Here is a 20,983-nt window from a genome sequence, read left to right on the forward strand (position 1 = left end):
CCTGCTTTGAAGGGAAAGTGCTTTGTGGCAGATCCGGCCCAAGGGCAGTGACAGTAAAATGCCCTCCAGAGAGAGCCAGCTGGCCTGGACTGCCGCTCCCTGTGTTTGGTGCCCTCAGGAATGTGCGGATTTAGCAAATGACAACACTGAGCGTGCCCTGTCCCCAGTGGAGCCCCAGGCTTGCTCTCTCTATAGAGGCTGGCTCTTTTCCAAGCTTGAAGGATAGCACTGGTTGAGCCCTCATTATCCACGAGGGGAAACGAGCAGGCCAGCTGGAGGGAGACAGATATGCCTTTCTCACGGGCTTTATTCCAGCAGGGTTTGAGTTTTCATATCATGGAGTTTTACTCTGTTAGTTTGAGAGTTTGGTCAAAAATCCCAGTGGTAACATAATTACTGCTTTTGAAAAAAAAATGTCAGTTGGATATCAGCCACCACAGAAGTATTTCTGAGTGGGAAACGACCCCTAGATGATTCTGCTCTCATCACTGCATGTCCGGAGGGGCTTTGCGCACAGCTAGTGGGTGACAGACCAGCACCCAGCGTCCTGGGTGCCCAATTCCCAGCTCCGTGCTATGGCCCGTACAGCTCTTTGCCTCCCCTGTCATTAGAATCATCTCAAGAATTCAGGTTGTAGTATTATAGGATGAAGTGACCTGTGCTCACATTCTGGTTCTTTCCAAACTCAAGTCTATATCTGAGAAAAATGATCATGCAGAAACTTAAATAAAAACTTATTATTCATAATAGCCAAAAATTAGAAATAAACCAGATGTCCATCGCCTGATGAATGATGGATAAACAGAATGTGGGCTGTCTTCACAATGAAATATTATTCAGCTACCCAAGGGAATGAAGTACTGATACATGCTATAGAGTGAATGAATGTCCAGACCAGGCCAATTAAAAAAAAAGTGGATCAGTAGTTGTCAGGGGCTTGGGCGTGGTGGTGAGGAGAATGAGGAGAGTGACTGCTAGCAGCTTTGGACAATGACTCTAAACCCAAGTAATCTCAGTTATGGGGGCACCTTGGGTGGCTCAGTCAGTTAAGCCGCTGCCTTCAGCTCAGGTCATGATCCCAGGGTCCTGGGACCGAGTCCTGCATCGGGCTCCTTGCTCAGTGGGGAGCCTGCTTCTCTCTCTGCCTCTGCCTGCCACTTTGCCTGCTTGTGTTCTCTCTCTCTGACAAATAAATAAATAAAATCTTTAAAAAAACAGCAACAAATTTTTAACAATTTTTTTACACTCAACAAATTTTTAAGTGTACAGTACAGTATTGTCAACTATATGCATACTATTTTACAACAGCTTTCTAGAACTCTCATCTTGCAAAGCTAAAACTCTTTACCCACCAACAGTCACACCCTTTTCCCCTCCTCTCCCTCCCGGCCCCCCTCCCCAGCTCCATCATTCTCCTTTCTGCTTCTGTGCATTTGACTACTGTAGATACCTCGTGTAAATGGAATTATATAACACTTGTTTTGGTGACTGGCTTATTTCACTTAGCATAATGCTTTTAAGATTCACTTATGTTGTAGCCTGTGCCAGAATGTCCTTCCTTTTTAAAGGCTGAATAAGACTCCCCATATGCCCATATATCACATTTTCTTCACCCGTTCATCAGACGATGGACATTTGGGTTGTTTCCACCTTTTGTCTACTGCGAATAATGCTGAAAGGAAAATGAGAGTGCAGATATGTCTTTGAGATCCTGTTTCAATTTTGGGGGGTCCAATTCCTTAAGTGGGATTGCTAGATCATCTACATGGTAGTTCTATTTAATTTGAGGAAACTCTATACTGTTTTTCATTTTACATTCCCACTTCATTTTGCATTACATTGCACAAGGGTTCTGATATCTCCATATCCTTGTCGACACTTGTTATTTTGTGTTTTTTGTTTGTTTTTTGCTTTTCTTTCGTTTTGGGTGTTTTTTTTTTGTTTTTTGTTTTTGTTTTGTTTTTTGTTATGACTATCCTAGGTATAAGGTGATACTGTGGTTTTGATTTGCACTTCCCTGCTGATTAGTGATATTGAACATTGTTTCATATACCTGTTGTCCATGTATATGTCTTCTTTGGAGAAATGTCTATTCAAATCTGTTGCCCATTTTTAAATTTTCTTTTTTTTTGGGGTCTGTTTTTTGCTATTGAGCAGGCATTCCTCATGTATTTTGAATATTAAACCCTTATCAGATGTATGGTTTGCAAATATTTTCTCCCATTCGGTAGGTTGCCCCATCACTGTTATTTCCTTTGCTGTGTAGATTTTGAGTCTGATGTAGTCCAATTTGTCTGGTTTTGCTTTTGCTGCTTGTGCTTTGGTATCCTATCCAGGAATTCATTGCCAAGACCAATGTCATCGAGGTTTTTCCCTATGTTTTCTTTTTTTTTTTTTTTAAGATTTTATGTATTTATTTATTTGTCAGAGAGAGAGAGAGAGAAAGCACAAGCAGGCAGAGGTAGAGAGAGAAGCAGGCCCCCCGCTGAGCAAGAAGCTCCACACAGGACTCGATCCCAGGACCCTGGGATCATGACCTGAGCCAAAGGCAGCAGCTTAACCGACTGAGCCACCCAGGCGTCCCTCCCCTATGTTTTCTTACAGGAGTTTTATAGTTTCAGGTTTTGTGTTTAAGTCTTTAATCCATTTATAGTTGATTTTTGTATATGGCATAAGATAAGGTTCCATTGTCTTTTTTTTTTTTTGGCATATGGATATCCTGTTTTCCCAACACAGCTTGTTGAAGACACTGTACTTTTCCCATTGTATAATCTTGGCATCCTTGTTGAGGATCATTTGATCATGTGTGTGGGTTTATTTCTAGGCTTAATACTCTGTTCCTCTGGTCTGTATGTCTGCCTTTATGCCAGTACCATACTGTTTTGAGTATCATAGCTTTGTAATATGTTTTAAAGTCAGAAAGTATGAGGCCTTCACCTTCGCTTATCTTTCTCAAGATTATTTTGACTGTTCAAAGACCTTTGAGATTTCATGTGACTTTTTGGATTGTTTTTTTCCATTTCTGCAAAAAATGTCATTGGGACTTTGGTAGGGATTGCATTGAATCTGTAGATTGCTTTGGATAGTACGGACATTTAAATGATATTATTTCTTCCAAACTGTGAATGTAGGATATCTTTTTATTTGTGTCTTTTTAAACTTCTTCCAGCAATTACTTTGCAGTGTAAAAGTCTTTGCCTCTTTTGTTAAATTTATTTCTAAGTATTTTATTCTTTTTGATGCTATTGTACATGAGATTGTTTTCTTAATTTCCTTTTTGGATTGTAATTGTTTATGTATAGAAATGTAATTGATTTTTGTTGATTTTGTATCCTGCGACTTTGCCAAATTTGTGTATTACTTCTAACTGTGTGTGTGTGTGTGTGTGTGTGGGTGTGTGTGTAATTTTCAGGGTTTTCTATAGGTAAGATCATATCATTTGTAAATAGACAAAATATAACTTCTTCCTTTCTGATTTGATGCCTTTTATTTCTTTTTCTTTCCTAACTGCTCATGTTAGGACTTGTAGGACCGTGTTGAGTAGAAGTGGTAAGAATGAACATCCTTACCTTGTTTCTGATATTAGAGGATAAGCTTTTAGTTTTTCACCATTAAGTATGATGTTAATTATGGGCTTTTCATAGATGGCCTTTGTTATTATTTTGAGGTAATTTTCTTCTTCCTAGTTGGTTGGCTAGGTGTTGAGTTTTGTCAGGTGGTATATCTGGGCCTATTGAGATGATCATGTGATATTTATCCTTTGTTCTGTGGATATGGTATATCACTTTGATTGATTTTCATCTGTTGAACTGTCCTTGCATCCCAGGGATAAATGCCACTAGATAATGGTGTATGATCCTTTTAATCTGCTTTTGAAGTTGATGCAGTAGTATTTTATTGAGTATTTTTGCATTTGTATTCATCAGGGATATAGTATTTTTCTTTGCTTGTACTATATTTGGCTTAGGTATCAGAGTAAAGTTGGGCTCATAAAATGAGTTTGGAAGTGTTCCCTCCTCTTTAGTTTTTTGGACGAGCTTGAGGATTGGTGTTACTTTTTCTTTAAGTGTTTGGTGGTGTTCTCCAGTGAAACCATCTGGGCCTGAGCTTTTATTTTTTGGGAGGTTTTGACTACCAATTCAATTTCCTTACTAATTATAGGTCTGTTCAGATTTCCTACTTCTTTATGATTCAGTCATGGTAGATTGTATGTTTCTAGGAATTTGTCCATTTCTTCTAGGTTATCCAACTTGCTGGCATGTAATTGTTCATAGTGGTCCCTTATAGTCACTATTTTATTTCTGTGATATAAGTTTAATGTCACATCTTGCATTTCTGGTTTTGAGTATTTTCTTATTTTTTCTCAGTCTAGCTAAAGGCTTGTCCGTTTTGCCAATCTTTTACAACAAACTAACTCCTAGTTTCCCTTTTTTTCTACTTTATATTCTCTTTCATTTATTTCTGCCCTAATGTTTATTCTTACTTTCCTTCTCCTAACTTTGGGCTTAGTTTGTTTTTCTTTTTCTAGTTTGTTGAGCTGTAAGGTTAGGTTGTTTATTTGATACCTTTCTTCTTTTTTAATGTAGGTGTTTACCACTATAAACTCTACTCTGTCTGCTGCTTTTGCTACATCCATCAGATTGGGTATGTTGTGTTTTCACTTTGATTACCTCGAAATAGTTTCTCATTTCCCTTTTGATTTCTCTTTGGCCTATTGGTTGTTCAAGAATATGGTGTTCAATTTCTACATTTGTGAATTTTCCAGTTTTCTTCATTCTTTCTCCTGTTGATTTCCAGTTTCATTCGGTTGTGGTCCGAAAAGACACTTGCTATAATTTCCGTCTTCTTAAATTTGTTAAGACTTGTTTTGTGACCTAACATGTGATCTATCCTGGAGGATATTCTGTGTGTGCTTGTGAAGAACAGGTATTCTGCTGCTGTTGTGTGTTGTGTGTTGTCTGTTTGGTCTATTGTGTTGTTCAAGCGCTCTGTTTCCTTACTGATCTTCTATCTGGATGTTCTATCCATTATTGAAGGTGGGGTATTGAAACTCTGATATTATTGTGTTGCTATTACTTCCTTCGGTTTTTTAATGTTTGCTTCATGTATTTGATTGCTCTGATGTTGGCTTATTTATATATACTTGTAATTGTTATATCTTCCTGGTGAGCTGACCCTTTTATCATTATATAATGTCCTGCTTTGTCTCTTGTGACAGCTTTTGATGTAAAATCTATTTTGCCTGATACAGTATGGCCACCCCTGCCTGCTCTTGTTTCTGTTTGCATAGAATGTCTTTTTACATCCTTTCACTTTCAGCTTAAGTGTGTCCTTAAATCTCAAATGAGTCTCTGGTACACAGCATATGGTTAGATCTTGTTTTTTTTTTTTTTTTTTGTTGTTGTTGTTGTTAATCCATTTAATCATCAGAAGTGTTATAATTCTTAAGAATTTCTTTGAACTCAGTTAATCTGTAAATCTGGTTGCTTTTATTTATTTATTTATTTATATTTCGAACTTCTGTTTGTGACAACACTTTCTTTTATTTTTATTTTTTCAAGTAAGCTCTATGCCCAACCTGGGGCTTGAACTCACGACTCTAAGATCAAGGGTTGCATGCTATACCAGCTGAGCTAACCAGGCACCTCCCCGCTCCCAATTTCTATGAAATCTAAGTATTTCTCGGAACTAAAGTAAGTTGGATTTCCTCCCCATTCTCATTTAATATTCTTCTTGTCTCTTTCTCCTTTAACAGACACAGCATATCTGATTCATAGACAAGACCACAGTCTGTTTCCAAAGATGTGTTCCGCAAACCCAGGCAACTGGGTCACATTTGATGATGATTCTGCCTTTCAGTCTTCTCAAAAGTCAAAGAATTTACCTCTGGAGAATCAAAGCATCTGTAGGCCCAATGGACTTAAGCTGAACCTTTCTGGTGCTAAGGAATTTCCCAGCAGACCTTCCTCTGCCAACAGTACCCCTCTCTCCTCTCCCATCATAGACTTTTACTTTAGTCCAGGACCTCCAAGTAATTCTCCTCTTTCTACACCTACCAAGGACTTCCCCGGTTTTCCTGGCATCCCCAAAGGAGGGACTCATATGCTTTATCCTATCCCAGAATCATCCTCAAACAGTCCATTTACAGCACCAGGAGCAGGCTCTTCTGTATTGTCTACTAAACCGACCTGTTTATCCCATGCTTCCTTACCCAGTGACCACTCATGTACACATCCAGCTCCCAAAGTGGGTATTCCAGATGAAGTCGGCCCTCCCCAGGCTGAAACCCTAGGGTTCCAAAATGATGCCCCCCAGTTTCAGTATTTTCGGGAGGACTGTGCTTTTTCAAGTCCATTTTGGAAAGATGAAGGCAGTGCTTCCCAGTTTGCCTTTGACTCTTCAGGAAGCAGAAAGATGTACCCATCAAGAGACAAAGAGATGCCTCTTGATCAAAAAAGCTTAAATCAGGGTTCATTTAACTACATCTGTGAGAAACTTGAACATCTCCAATCAGCTGAGGACCAAGACTCATATGGAAATTTGTCTATGCAGTGTCTATATGCTGAAGACACCACCTCTTCCTTTGTCCCCCACACACTTTTCAGGAGTCAGCCAAAACCTGGATGGTCTTTCATGTTGAGAATTCCTGAGAAGAAGAACATGATGTCTTCCCGTCAGTGGGGACCAATTTTTCTAAAAGTCTTACCTGGGGGAATTTTGCAAATGTATTATGAGAAGGGGTTAGAAAAACCATTTAAGGAGTTACAGCTCGATCCACATTGCCGGCTTTCTGAACCCAAAGTTGAGAACTTTAGTGTAGCAGGAAAAATCCATACTGTGAAGATTGAACACGTGTCTTACACAGAAAAAAGAAAATACCACTCTAAGACAGAAGTAGTTCATGAACCAGACATCGACCAGATGCTGAAGTTAGGGTCCACAGAGTACCACGATTTCCTCGACTTCCTGACTACCGTGGAGGAGGAGCTAACAAAGCTGCCACCTGTTTCAAAACCAAAAAAGAACTATGAGGAACAAGAAATTTCCCTGGAAATTGTGGACAACTTTTGGGGGAAAATCACTAAAGAAGAAGGAAAATTGGTTGAAAGCTCTGTCATAACTCAAATCTGTTGCCTCTGCTTTGTGAATGGGAACACAGAATGCTTTTTGACCTTGAATGACCTTGAGCTGCAAAAGCGAAATGAACGCTATTTTGAAAAAGACCCAGAAAAGAAGGGGATTGATATTCTTGACCATCATTTTCATAAGTGTGTGAAAGCACAAGAATTCGAGCAATCAAGAATCATTAAGTTTGTACCGCTGGATGCCTGCCGGTTTGAGCTGATGCGTTTTAAGACTTTGTATAATGGGGAAAATCTTCCCTTTTCCCTCAAGTCCATGGTGGTTGTCCAGGGGGCCTATGTGGAGCTTCAGGCCTTTGTCAACATGGCCTCATTGGCTCAGAGACCATCCTGTGCCAGTGCCTTGAGGTCCTGTGACAATATCATGATACACTTTCCTGTCCCGTCACAGTGGATCAAGGCCCTCTGGACCATGAACCTCCAGAGGCAGAAGTCCCTGAAGGCCAAAATGAATCGCCGGGCATGTCTGGGGAATTTACATGAACCCGAATCTGAACCTGTTATACAGGTCACTGTGGGGTCAGCAAAATATGAGAGCGCCTACCGGGCCATCATATGGAAGATAGACCGGCTTCCTGATAAAAATTCAAGTAAATATTCAACACCCTGAGTTGACTTACTCGTGAAGTAACTGAAGTGTTTTCAACCTCCTCCTTGGGTTGAAACCAGGCTGAGAGAAATGATAACTTCAGTCCCCTGGGGCCACGCTTGCATTGCCTCCTGGGAGGTGCAATATTTAGTCGGGCAGTGGATTTAGTGTGTCCTCTGTGCCTATTTCTAGCGGATGAGTTTAACTTAAGAAAAAATTTTTTTAATACCATAAAAAAATACTCTGAGCTCATATTTTCTTGTGGATGGTGGCACTGAGGGAGGATTCCTTGCTGGACTTTTTGACATTAGCCACCAACCTCAAATGTTAAAACTATTGCTCACAGAGCTTTGATTCCCTAATTAACCTTTAAAGATCTCTCATGCATTAATATACCTGAACGTTTTTGTATTCTCAGCCAGTACCACATTCTCCTTCGGTTTTGCTCCCTGCTCTTTGAAATAAGACTGCCTTTTGTTTTTACCCAAATTGATTTCTTTAGCTGGTTTAATTTGGCCATCATGACTAGCTGTTTCAGAATTAAGTAGACACAACCCAAGTATTAAAAATTCAGTTCATTTGCAAAATGTTTGCAAAGAAAACAACGAATCTAGAAGTTCAGAACTTTATTTTTATTAAATTTTTAGAGGATTTTATTTATTGATTTGACAGAGAGAGAGTGCACAAGTAAGGGGAGTGGCAGGCAGAGGGAGAGGGAGAAGCAGGATCCCCACTGAGCAGAGAGCCCGATGCGGGGCTCGATTCCAGGACTCTGGGATCATCACCTGAGCTGAAGGCTGACGCTTAACCGACTGAGACCTAGAAGTCCAGAACGTTAAAAAGACAGTCCTGGCACCACTTTTATTTTAGGATAGTAACTTAGTCATGGGTGTCTATAATAAAGCAAAAAAGGAAATTTTGAAATTAAGGCTGCTCCCTGTTTTAGTTCAGTTATTTCTAGTAGAACACTGCGTTATGGGGGGCGGATTTGGGGATCTGAGTTGATGCAGTCACTCATTCAGTCAAACATTTATTGAGCATTTACTATAGCCAAGTACCACATCAGGTGCTGGGGCAAACGATGAATAAGGTTCCATTCCTCCTTCTAAATAGTTCACAGCTGGTCCACAAACAGCACTGAATTTCGTGTAGGTACAGGCTCTGGGCTTGGTGCATGGGAGACACAGGTGCCAACCTGCTCCCCGCCCTCCAGGAACCTAGCATCCCAGCAGGGGAGGCAGATCTGGCAGCGGGCACATGAATGTGCTGTGGTAGTGTGCTGTGTTATAGGCAGGAACAAACACACAGAGCAGGGATTCCAGAGAAAGGAGGGATAAACCGCAGGGGGCACTCGTAAGTCTTTGCGGAAGAGGGGATGGTTCAGCTTGGTGTGGAAGAATCGGTAGGATTCTACCAGGGGTAGAAACGGCAGAAATAGGCCTGTAGGTCGGGGGATCCTAGTTAAGTGTTGGGAGTGAGGAAGTGGAAGGGAAATAAACAAGCTCATGAAGGACCATGTGAGCCATGCTTTGGGGTATGGAGTCCACCAGGCTTCTGGAGTGTTTTCAGGCACCACTGTGACAGAATTATCCCTTGTTTTCGGAAGTTAGGTGTACATTGCGGAGACAGACACAGGGAAGCTTGACGGAGAAGCAAGGCCAGTGGCAGTGGGAGCACTAAGAAGGGAGTGAAGGATGGTGAGGAAACTCAGAGGAGGCGCCCTCCAGACGAGGACAGATTATCTGTGGGCACAGGGGACGGGAGGGATGCAAGGAGGTCAGGGGCTCTGGCTTTGCTGACTTGGTGGGCCATAGTGTCATGAGCTGAGATAGCTTGGGATCCTCTCACTACTGGTTTTGAAATCTGTTTCCCTGCTTAGGCAGCACGTTGGAGTCCTTAGAATCCTTAGAGCTTTAAAAACATCCCAATGTTTGGGGCTCATCCTGACCATTCAGACTCTGTGGGGTGAGGCCCGTGTATTGGTCCTTGTAAGAGGCTCTCCCACGCAGCCTGGGTTGAGAACTGCTGGCCTGGGAGCTGTGCTGTGAAGCCTGTTATGGTCCCCAAGGCACAGGTCATTCCTCCCTGCTCTGTGTATCCTGTGTCTCCTAGAGCTCTTACTGCCTCCCACCTGTATTTACTAGCAGCCGAGCTCACCAAGAACAATTACAAGAGTGGATATTCCCAGAGAGGCTGGCCTTCAGGAATTCTTCTGGAAGACAGTCATAGGACCAGGCCTGCACAGAACAATGTTTTACAAGCATTCCAGTCAATGGATGATACTGCATGGAATAATTCCGTTGGGATCCAAGATGCTTTGTTCGGAGCAGATCTATGGGCCAAAAGGTCGAGGCAGAAGGCAGAGGGCTGTGTCAGGTGGAGTCTGGGGGCCAGGGAAGGGCTGGGCCAGGGCACCTGGGTTCCTGTGGCCTGTCCTGTGGTTTCCCCATTGTGGGTGGGGAGAGTAACGCAAAGAGGGAGAGGGTGCCTAGCAGTTTGCCCCTGGAGGAGAATGTAGAAAGAGTAAGGTCAGGGCAGAGAGGACATCTTTATCCTAAGACAGTGCTTCTGAAACTTGGGAGTGCACTTGAACCACCTTTAAAAATGTAGACTGATTCAGCAGGTGAGGCGCCCAAACGGTTTCCCACGCTGCTCAGGTGTTGCCAGTGCCACATGCGTGGCGGAGCCTTTTCTTTGAATGCATCTCTGTTTTTCTATACAGTTCTTCAATTGATTGGGTGTGTAAAGAACAGGTTTTTTTTTGTTTTTTTTTTTTTTAAAGTCTTGAAGACATTACCCTTTTTTGGGGCGCCAGGTTGGGTCAGTCAGCTCAGTGTGCAACTCTTGGTTTTTGGCTCAGGGCATGATCTCAGGGTCCTGATATTGAGCGCTGAGTGGGGCTCCGCCCTCAGTGCGGAATCTGCTGGAGATTCTCTTTTTTCCCCCTCTCCTTCTACACCCCACCCTCTAAAACAAACAAACAAACAAATAAATGAATAAAATCTTTTAAAAAATTACCCTTTTCATGCAAGTTTCTGAAAAACCAGTACAGTTAGAAAAAAATTTTTTAAAATAGAAACTGAAAGAGAATATATGAAATACTCTACTATGCACATCATTTTTAAAAAAATGTTACGCCTTTCCTCCTGTGGATTTTTTTTTTTTTTAACTCACGACCTGACAACAACACCTGAGCTCCAGAGTTGGTTGCTTAGCTTACTGAGCCACCCACGCACCCGCCTCCTGTGGATTTTTGAGATTAGGATTGACTTTTTTTTTCACTTCCATGTGATTGTGAAGGAAGTGGGAAGGACTGCTGGCCCCCTATACGTCTCTCTTACCGGCATGCCAATGCTTAATATTCCTTTAACAGCGTGGGCAAGTTTTTTATTTTACAGCAAAGGTTGGCCTTGGTTAGGTAGCTCAGATAGCAAATTAGCACTAAAGTGTGAATGACAACAGAGAAACAGAGGAAACTTTCTCCAGGGCTGGAGTAGGAAGGAGGACAGATGAGAACACTGGTTAGCCACAGGAGGTGCAGGCACAGCCTAGAAGTAGAAAGGGGAGTGGGAGTTGGGTAGGGCCAATTAATAAATATATCTATCTCTACCTACCCATGTTAACAATTTTTAGATAAAGCTTGCTTTTTTCCATTGCTGTCATCAGTGCATTGGTGACTCTCTCCCCACTTGTGTCATCCTCCTTCCATTCATTCCCTCCAACTCTCAACAGTTCACTTTGAGATGTGAAATATTTTGGTTCAAGAGGGACCAGATGTCAACTCCACCAAAGAATTTGTGACTTGCTTTCCCAGTCCCAAGAAAGTTGTGAGAGTGGCAATTACCAAAGCCCAAGAGTGCCCCCTGCTGGAAGCCACTGAGATTAAATAACATGATTGACAAATATCCATTGAGCCTTAAATGTGCCAAGCATTGTGCTCAGGACAGACTCAAGACCTCTTTGCAAGGAGGTCAAAATCTAAAGGGGAGTACGTGTTTAGACATTGTAGAGTACTTCGAGTTTCTAAAATCCAGGAAAAATAGGCCAGAAAACTTGAAGGTGTTTACCAATTTTTTAGAAAAGCAGATAGAAAAAGTTTTGTTTCTCACGTTTCTGGAATATTACTACCTCTTTACCTTGAGTAAATTAGGTTGCAAAAGTTCCAAAAGAATTCTTTCCTTTAAAATGGGAATATCAACTTAGAGCGTCTCTGATACCATTTTCAGCTCTGAAAGTGTAGATTTCACAGTTCATTATCAAAATTGTAGTAATTAAATGATAATAGTGGATTTATAATCAAATAGCACTTTGCCCAGTAGTCCTATATAGTCTAGCATACCGTGGTCTAGTGCTCTCTGTGGGCCAGCTGGTTTGTTTGGGCCTCACGACGATCCTTTAAGGTTCATGTTAGCATCACCAATATCATCACTCCCATTTTCAGATGAGGAAACAGAGGCTCAGAGACATCAAGGAGCTTGCCTAGGATCACACAGCCATTACAGAGCAGAGTTGGGATTGGTCTCTGGGCCATGTGGGTCCTGTGTCTATGTTCTTAGCCACTGTGCCATAAAGGATGTAAGAGTGCCTGAGTTTAGTTTAAATAAATTTACTGCCTCCTTGCTGCAGACAGAAGACTAAGAAAGGGTAATAGATTTTGGAATCCCCCACTCTGTGTGTGTGTGTGTGAATAAAGTTATCACTTGCCTGCAGTGATCTGGGTAGCTTAAAGCACCTCAGAGGCCATGGCCATCCTGCCCTCCCTGTAAGTGGTGGAGATGTCTAATGAGCATCTGTTGGTTAATTGATTGATGACTTCTCAAGGCCTTTTACAGCCTTAGAATTCTATTAGTCTCTCTACAAGGAACAGGTTGTAAGGAGTGAAAGGCAATTTATCTTTTAAGAATTAGGTGAAATCCTTTAAACTCTTGCTTTTTGTGCCTCGAGCTGTATTCTGATGGAAATATTCTTTCTCAAGGTGTGGCAGTGGTAAAGTAATTTAATCTGGCCTTTCAAATAGTTGTCATCTCATACATTTATTTAAATAAAGATAGCTGTATTAGATATGTAGATGCTGTGGACAACACAAGAGAATCAGGAACTTTGTAGACTCACTACAGTGATTGCATTGGAAACATTTTTTACTCCATTGTAACATATGCACGTGTGCACACACAGGTTACAAGACCCTACTTAAAATCTTTGGGTACATTCAATATTCCTGGGTCTGGCACCGAGCCCGGCCTAGCACAGGGTATAGATGCTCAAAGCATGGCAAATTGAATTAAGTGGAAGCAAATATTAGATTAAAACAGTGGAAGCAATATGCCCATCTCTCAGTGTGCATTTGTTCTAGGCAAAGCTTTTGCGGGGGGGGGTGAGCAAGAATTACAGCAGTAAAAAATCATCTGTTCTACTGAAGAAAGAGTTCTTGGCCTAGAGTAGTTTCTAAAATGTAATAAAACTTGAATTAGTTCCACTTAAAAAAATTAGAATTTTTAATAACGTGACCCAGTTTGGGCTGAAGTTTACCTTTGCATTACCTATTAAGAAACAGAGTGGTAAGGAAATTAATAAGGTAAGACTTATTGTAAGAGCTTTTTAATTTACTCAAGGGAAAAGGGTTTTTTTTGCCAACATATCCTGTGTACATTATAGCCAATTAATGATGCTTAATACAAGTATTAGTCATTTAATTAAAGAAACTTAACATACTCTTAATTAAAAACACTTTAGGAGTTAATGTATATATAGTAATGAACTTGTACTTTTTTTAAAGCTGGTATTTTAAAAATGCAGATAGATTTCCACTAGTTGGTGTGAAAATTCACTAGTTGGTGAATTTTGATAGTATGTTATCTAAACAGAACTTACACTGCCATAGTGCTAATGGAATTGTATATTAAAGAGAGGGACGAGTGCTTCTTATGTTTAAGAGAAATGTTCAGTGGCCATTGACGTACTTTGGCCATTTGATTTTTTTCTTCAAGGTCCTGATCATCCCCATTGCCTGTCATACAAACTAGAACTTGGATCAGACCAAGAAATTCCCTCTGATTGGTATCCATTTGCTACTGTTCAATTTGGAATGCTGGACACCTGTGCCTCGAGGACAGAGGTCAGGTCTCTGGGGGTGGAGAGTGATGTCCAGCCACAGAAGCATGTTCATCAGCGAGCTTGCTACAACATTCAGGTACATCCTCGTACTTGGGTTCAAATTGAGGCTTCTGGAGCTATGACCTGATTGCTTGAGATGTCTGTTTTGCCCTTATCAATGACTATGTATGTGTGTTTATTTGACCTAGGAAAGAGCCCAGTCATGGAAACTTGATAGTAACCAGTGAGCCAAATTTCTCTCAGTTCTAGAAATCAGGAGCCTCAGTACATGGTGCTACTTAATTTTGCTCTCAATGAAAAATAGGGCATTAAAAGCAAATTCACATTTCAAAAGCATCTGTGTAATAGAATTATGTTAGAATAGCATTTCTCAAGGTGTGTTCTTTGGAATACATATAATGATTCAAGAAAAAAATAAGTTGGGGAATGCTGTGCACTAAGTTAATGCTAAATAAAGACTCTGAAAAGTTCTGCAATAAAGAAACTTGTTGGACTTAACTTAATTTCTCCCAACTCATTGATTATAGAATCTTGTCTCTTTGGGCATGTATATGTAGAATACCCATCAGTGTCTTCCAGAATAGTACTCTGTGGTGCACCCTTTGGGAAATGCTGAGTTACTCTATTACAACAATTTTAAATGTTCACCATTGGCTCTTCTGCATTTTTATGCCAGATGAGTTAAAGAGTGACATACACTTGCACCTATTTCTAAACTTGCTTTTCCTTCTCATCTTTGAAGTTAGTAGATACAGAGATAACCTCTGCCACAGGTTTCCCACAGTATCCTGAAGTGGTGTGATTATGACATCATTAACACCAACTGGTGGTTTTATAATACAGTAATATAAGTCAGGGTTTTTTTTTTTTTTTCTTTATTTATTTTGGACCATCTGTTTATAGGCCTATGTGTTTGGGTCCGGTGATTTTTTTTTTTAAACTATTGATAAAATTATTGATGGGTGAGTGCCCTTGTATGGAGCCCCTTTGGGACCTAGGACTTAACTCTTCCAGCAGCTGGAAATTGCCCTGCTGAAGAAAACTGCCTTGCCTCAGGTCACACACTCTTTCTGTGGATACAGGTGTATCAAGACCCTCTTGCCTCAGCTTGGGGTAACTCCACACCCCTCCTAGCTCCAGCTCACCCTGGGGGATTGGCTGAAGCCTTTATGGTGATTGCATTGCAGCCCAACTTCTTCTGTCTGCTTCCTTCCGTTCCCTTCCTTCCCCCCCAGGAGCCAACCCTGACAGTACTCTGCAGTATGCTTTCTACACACCAGTCTCCATCTCAGAGTCTGCTTCTTGGAGACCCTGACTGGTCACACTAGGTACAGAAGTATTACGTGTGACTGAAATATGGGTCAAGTACAATGGAGAATTCATTTGTCCCTCTTTTCCTATGCACGGGCTGTTCGAGTTTCCTATCGTTTTAGAGGACAGCCCCAAACTACAGAACAAAGTCTCTGCGGCTTTAGTAGCGTTTACTAATGCTTGCCACTTGGTGACAGTTTCAAAATGTTATCGTCCATTTCATAAGGATTTATTGAGCAATTTCAAAGTGCCCGGTACCACTCTGGGTGCCAGAGACACAAACATGAGCAAGAGACAAGTCCCTGTCTTCACAACACACACCTTCTAGCAGGGAAACAAAACGTTATTTGTAAACAGATAAAGAGTTTCCAAGAGGGACAGATTCTAAGAAGAGAATAAAATAGGGGACTAAGAGAATGATGGAGAGCATCCTTATTTCATGTGGTCCAGGAGGGCCTCTGTGATGAGGTAACATTTGAGATGAGATGAAGAAGATGAGGGGCAGGTAGATGGTTCTGTCCAGCTGGTTTACTAGCTTGTAAACTAGTTCATATTAATGAGAGGATTTGGGGTGGGTTATAAATCTCAAGTGGGCCAAAGGCTACAGATGTGATACTTGGGGGTATAATTGATTGCATGTCTGGCCAGAATTCCAAAGGTCTTATCAATATGTGTATTCTGTGTCTATTTTATAAGCTCTCTGTCTGACTTTGAAGGGGAGGAGAGTTTCAGTCCTCTTCAAGACTTGACCCTAGAGGGAAGGGTTTGGGGGGCTTTGTTGCCCAAGAAGAGAGCAGGCTGGCTCACTAGGAGCTAGCGTGAGACAGTGGGGGCGCCGTCTGTGTCCAGAGGAGGAGGTGGCTTCAGTCCCCGTGTCAGGTGCGAAGTAGGAGCCAGCAGGGTTAGTATTGTGTTGGTTACTGCCGCCATGTTTTGCTTTTGCATACAGGTTGAAATAGAAAAGAAGAGGATTAAAATCGATGGAGAAGACCCAGACAGAGCTGATGACTGCGTAACTCAGTAGGAGTAGCAAGAGGAAATGACGACCTACTTTTCAAATATGTCATTCACAGAAACCATACGCAGATCTGCTTCTGTGTACTGGGAGTGATTTCAGAATAGTGGGCCTGGGACAGGTCCAGTGGCTATGTTTCGAGAAGTGAAGACCTGAAACCGAACAATATTTTATGCTTTTGATAATGTTTGTGTTCTAGGGATTTCATCTAAAATGTGTCTATCATTTGTATGATGTTTTTGCTTCCCATTAAAACTCTAAGTTTTAATGTGTTACCAGACAGCCAGCTTGGTGAAAGGGTTTTGGATTTTTAATTACTCAGTGGCTAAGTGTTTTGCACTCTGGGTCACCTGGGGGCCATATTTATCATCTTCCAGTCCCCATCTCTTCTTGCTCTGTTAGCCCCTCTAGAGGGTGAGGCCGTCAAAGGAGACATAGTGGAAATACTCCATCTTTCCTCTTACTTGTCTCTGGAATGTGGCTAGGTGTGGGGTGATGCCAAAATCACAGGTTAAAGTGGTGATGTGGAAGTATCTGTGATTTTGAGTAATTTATCTTCCTGTGCCTGTACTACATTGGTGAGTAATCATCGACTGTATTTGGTACCTGTCTCCCCCCACCATGGTGTTAGCATTTTCAAAATATATTTGTATTCTGGTGTGTGTTGCAAAGAAGCTATTTCTGGGGATATACATATTTTAGTACAAGTCAGTAAGACATATTGCCTTTTGCTTGGAGAGATTCCTTTCAGAATGGAATGGTATTGGACACTAGTTAAAATATTTATGTATATTAGAGATGAATTTTTAAAGTTCATGAATATTGTCTCCCAAAAGTACAGACTCTAAGAATGTATTTTTGATAAAAGTATTATTTGTAATTAACACAAGCCTCTCTTGAGTAGAATTCTAAATCACATTATGATTATTTTATGCTGGTTCTGCTATTCTGGTATGTATGCTAATTCTGCTTACTTTAGAGTATTTCTCTTTAAAAGGTAAAGAAAATGAAAGACACTAGATTATTTTACCTGGATTTTTAAGAGGCGACATTTCTATTCAAAGTCAGGTAAATGCTTGGGGTTTCTTTTTCTTTTTTTTGCTTCGGGTTTCTAATAAAAAGCCAATGGCATTAGCAGTTATAATTCTGTTTATAATTTTCTTTCAGTATTTACAGTGAAAGGTAAGGTTTAGATTTATGAATTCTATAGTCTACATATTTTTTAGTCTGGAAAAACAAAGTAATCCTTGGGGTATTACTACACCTTCAATTTGTATTAAATCTTAAATATGATTAGGAGGCATGTTTCTCTATTTACCAGATTTGTTTCGAGTCAAAGCTGATGATGTAATAATGTTCTTCCAAACAGCATTTATTTGTTGGCACACAGACTCGATGTCACATGTTTTATTTAATGTTGTATTTACATTCATTTTTATCTGTTCAGGAACAGATTAAAACAAACACTTACGATGGTCTGTATCAATCAGTGGATTTTATTGCTCTTCATTATTATACCTTAAAGACAAAAGATGCAAAGGTTGGCTGTTAAAATGTGCTTGTTCTTCTTAACTTCACTTGATGCATTGGTCGTCATGTCACATGTTTGAGACTCACTGTGGATGCGTTAGGATCCTGAATCTATGTGTGTGTCATTTAAAAAAAAAAAAAATCCACTGTCTTTCCCCATCAGCTGGTGTGGCACAGTCTGGAGTGACTTCAGTCATGCTCAGAACAAATATGGAGGCAGGCTAGACCCAGTGCTGCTCTATGATCCTAAGGACGTCAGCTGGGTTAACTATTGCCTTTCCTTTTAAATCTGTTCTATGGCACCCTGCCCATAAAGAACTCAGGGTCTGATTCAGATGAACTTAATGAATATTTACACCTCCAAATAATTTCAGCAAAGGGTTCAGTGAATCACCCCTCATGTTCCACAGGTTGCCCAGTATTGATGGGTACCCCACTGCTGGGGTCATTTACTCAGCAGCCATCCAGCCTTCAGGAGCATCTCAAGATTCCGTGTTGAAAATATTAGTAACAAAAGGCTGACTGAAGCCCAAATTGAGTTTCTGCTGCAATGCAAAGGTTGATAGCATGAACAGCGGGGTGCTACAGCATAATTGTTAATTTGCACATCTATTAGGATCCTTAAATATTCATTACTTAGCATTAAATTAACATTCTGTGAAGGGAGGAGAGGCTTTTTAATACAATTCTTCTGACCTCAGAAATGGCAGAAGGTCAAATGTGACCATGGTGCTCTAAGTGAAAAATCTGGTAAAATTCATTTAGACTTACAAATTAAGAAGTGAAATTGCCTTTGTCAGAAAGTAAATGATAATCTTCAAAACAACCACAAAACCCCTGCTTTTAAGATTGGGAAGGAAGGAAGGATGTGAGTGAAGGAGGAGCTACTCCTTTTTAACATTTTAATTTAAGTACTTTAGATCCACTCTTTATGAGTTGGACTGTTTGGGGATCAGTTGTTTGATGGACACACTCGTGGAGTTCCAAGGAGTTGACCAGTCTGAGATGAGTTGTTCTGCCCTCATTGTTCTGATCTGGTTGCCTTACTAGTTGAAGGATCATATTAACCACATAAATGAATTCAAGGCTTGATGGTTACCTGATCAATTGTATAGGTCTGAATTTAAGTACATTTCATTTTTCTATGGGAAGAAAAATAGTTGATCCATTAAAAATGTATAAAATAATTACTTCCCAGCACATAAATAAAGGTTGGAATTTTTGACCTGATTTATACATTAGACAGTTTTAGGGTTTTAGTTTCCTTCATTCTGGAGCTGTACTTATGATACAGCCCTTTTTCTTACAAATTCAGTTAGAAGGCCTTCCTTAATAATAACTCAGCATTATTATGTCTTACTCAAAATATGATTTTTATGTTATAGCAATACAAATAGAGAACAGATTGAGCCTTAATAATCATGTAACAAAGTATTTTGTAGATTGCATATTGATTTTTTAAAATTAAAGATGTATTTCAAATGCTTCTTGCTGTGCAGTGGACTTACATCTTTTTTTGCAAGGTCTGGGGCTTTTTTTTTTTTCTTTCTTTTTAAGGCATGAATTCCATTTCAAGGATCTTAAATAATTGAGTCTCTGTCAGGCAAATGTATATTGCTTCATTATGAAGGAGTTCAGTGAATGTGACATCTTGGCACATCCTGGAAAAACAACACCATCAAACTATAATCTGTGATGTTAAAGGATGATTTTTAAAACAGGGTCTAGTCGTTACCTCGTAAAGAAATAATATGAGCATGTGTCCAAGGTTTTAGTTAACTCATTAGCTAATGAGGGAACTGGTAAGATGTTATAGCTGGTTTCGAGGACGATTCAAAGAGCAGAGACACTTAGAAGCAGTAAGGATTCTGAAATCAATTTACAAATAGATGCAGAATGGATCTATCCATAGGGCAATAATCAATAGTCAATTTGCCCTACCCCCACACAATTTATTTGCATTTGTATGGACAAAGATCATGTGCATTAATATCCATTCTCTAAAATTTACAGAGTTGGAAAATAACTCAAAGAAAACAAAAGGTGCTGATAACCTGAATAAATGAGCTAACAGGGTACCTGCTGTCAAAAGTCTTTGCCAGTTTTTCCTGACAACTGTATGCACTTTGTCCACAGGAGAATCCTAAGGAATTTTCAAACGTTGGCAACTAGTATTATAGAAATCATGTTTATTTAATGCAATTTTTTTCAGTTTAGAAAGTGATTTTTACGCGATTGTACAGAATATGTTTCAGATAAGGTATGTGTTGGGGCGGGTTGGTGGGGGAGGCCATAGAAGTTGGGAAGATGTATCAGCCAAAACCAACTTAACAACTTCTCTACCTGGCCTTTTTGTAAGAAAGCTGCCTTGTGTTGAAATTCAATTTTTATCTAGCTAGAGAAGTTAAATCTCCAAACTGCATCAGGAAATAAACTTCATGGTGGCCAGATCATTGAGCGCTGTGTTAGCCACTACTGGAATGAACAGGGTTTGGCTGTAGTTCTGCCGGAACAACTAAAGAATCAAATGGCGTAAACTGATTATATTTGTAACCAAATTCCTCACATTCCCATCAGTCAATTCTCCATCGCTTTGTCTCAACTCCACCTAGACTACCTTGCCTGTTGTGTGTGTAGACACACCCTGAGTCTACTAGGTTGTGCTGTGTCTCTCTCAGACCCTCTTAGTACTCTCTTTTACCCAGGCTTAAAGCACAGGGGCTGGGTATATTTGATGAAACCATTACAAGTGGCCAATATTTAACCATTCTTGATGGGAATTTCATGGGGCTCAACCTCATTCCCTCTGTATTTTCCCAGTTTACATGAAACAAAAGATTTTTCCGGTTATAACTGTATTAATACATTCCTGCTTAGAACTGGCGTCTAAATATAAATTTGGCTGTATATTATTAATTTTTAAAGCAAGACAGGATTGCTAATCAGAAAACAAATAGTTGAGTTACAAAGAGTACCTTACATAAAAGCCACAGGTAGTATTCTGCCTTTACAATCATGTCTGTAAGGAAAAGGAAAACGGATTAAACTAGTTAGTTCCTCCATCTTTTGAAAGATTAAAGTTAATTTCTCAGAGACTTTCCTGGGGATGAAAAGCAAATCACCATTAACATCTGGGGTTGCAACTTTCTCCTCGTCTTCCCCTCCTACCTGCTCCAGAACGGCCTGATAAACCTCAGGGGGGAGGACAGCATATTTAAATAATACAGTTGTGTTTGTTGACATTTTCCTGAAAAGCCCATGTTACGCTACCCAGAATTGCTG

General features: G+C 40.3%; 1 protein-coding gene across 2 annotated transcripts in view; it reads left to right on the forward strand.

Annotated features, from left to right (window-relative positions):
* The window catches only part of LOC308348642 (stonin-1), a 46,251-nt gene extending 27,064 nt beyond the window's left edge, over positions 1 to 19,187 (forward strand). For both annotated transcript variants that reach the window (XM_080812847.1, XM_080812846.1), the window contains 3 exons: positions 5,756 to 7,732; positions 13,719 to 13,921; positions 16,106 to 19,187. In XM_080812847.1, the coding sequence (XP_080668973.1) occupies positions 5,803 to 7,732; positions 13,719 to 13,921; positions 16,106 to 16,180 (2,208 nt within the window). In that variant the 5' untranslated portion in view covers positions 5,756 to 5,802 and the 3' untranslated portion in view covers positions 16,181 to 19,187. The remainder of the gene's footprint in view (positions 1 to 5,755; positions 7,733 to 13,718; positions 13,922 to 16,105) is intronic.
* Positions 19,188 to 20,983: the final 1,796 nt, after the last annotated feature.

Source organism: Martes martes, assembly GCF_963455335.1.
Source record: "Martes martes genome assembly, chromosome: 9".
Taxonomy (NCBI): domain Eukaryota; kingdom Metazoa; phylum Chordata; class Mammalia; order Carnivora; family Mustelidae; genus Martes; species Martes martes.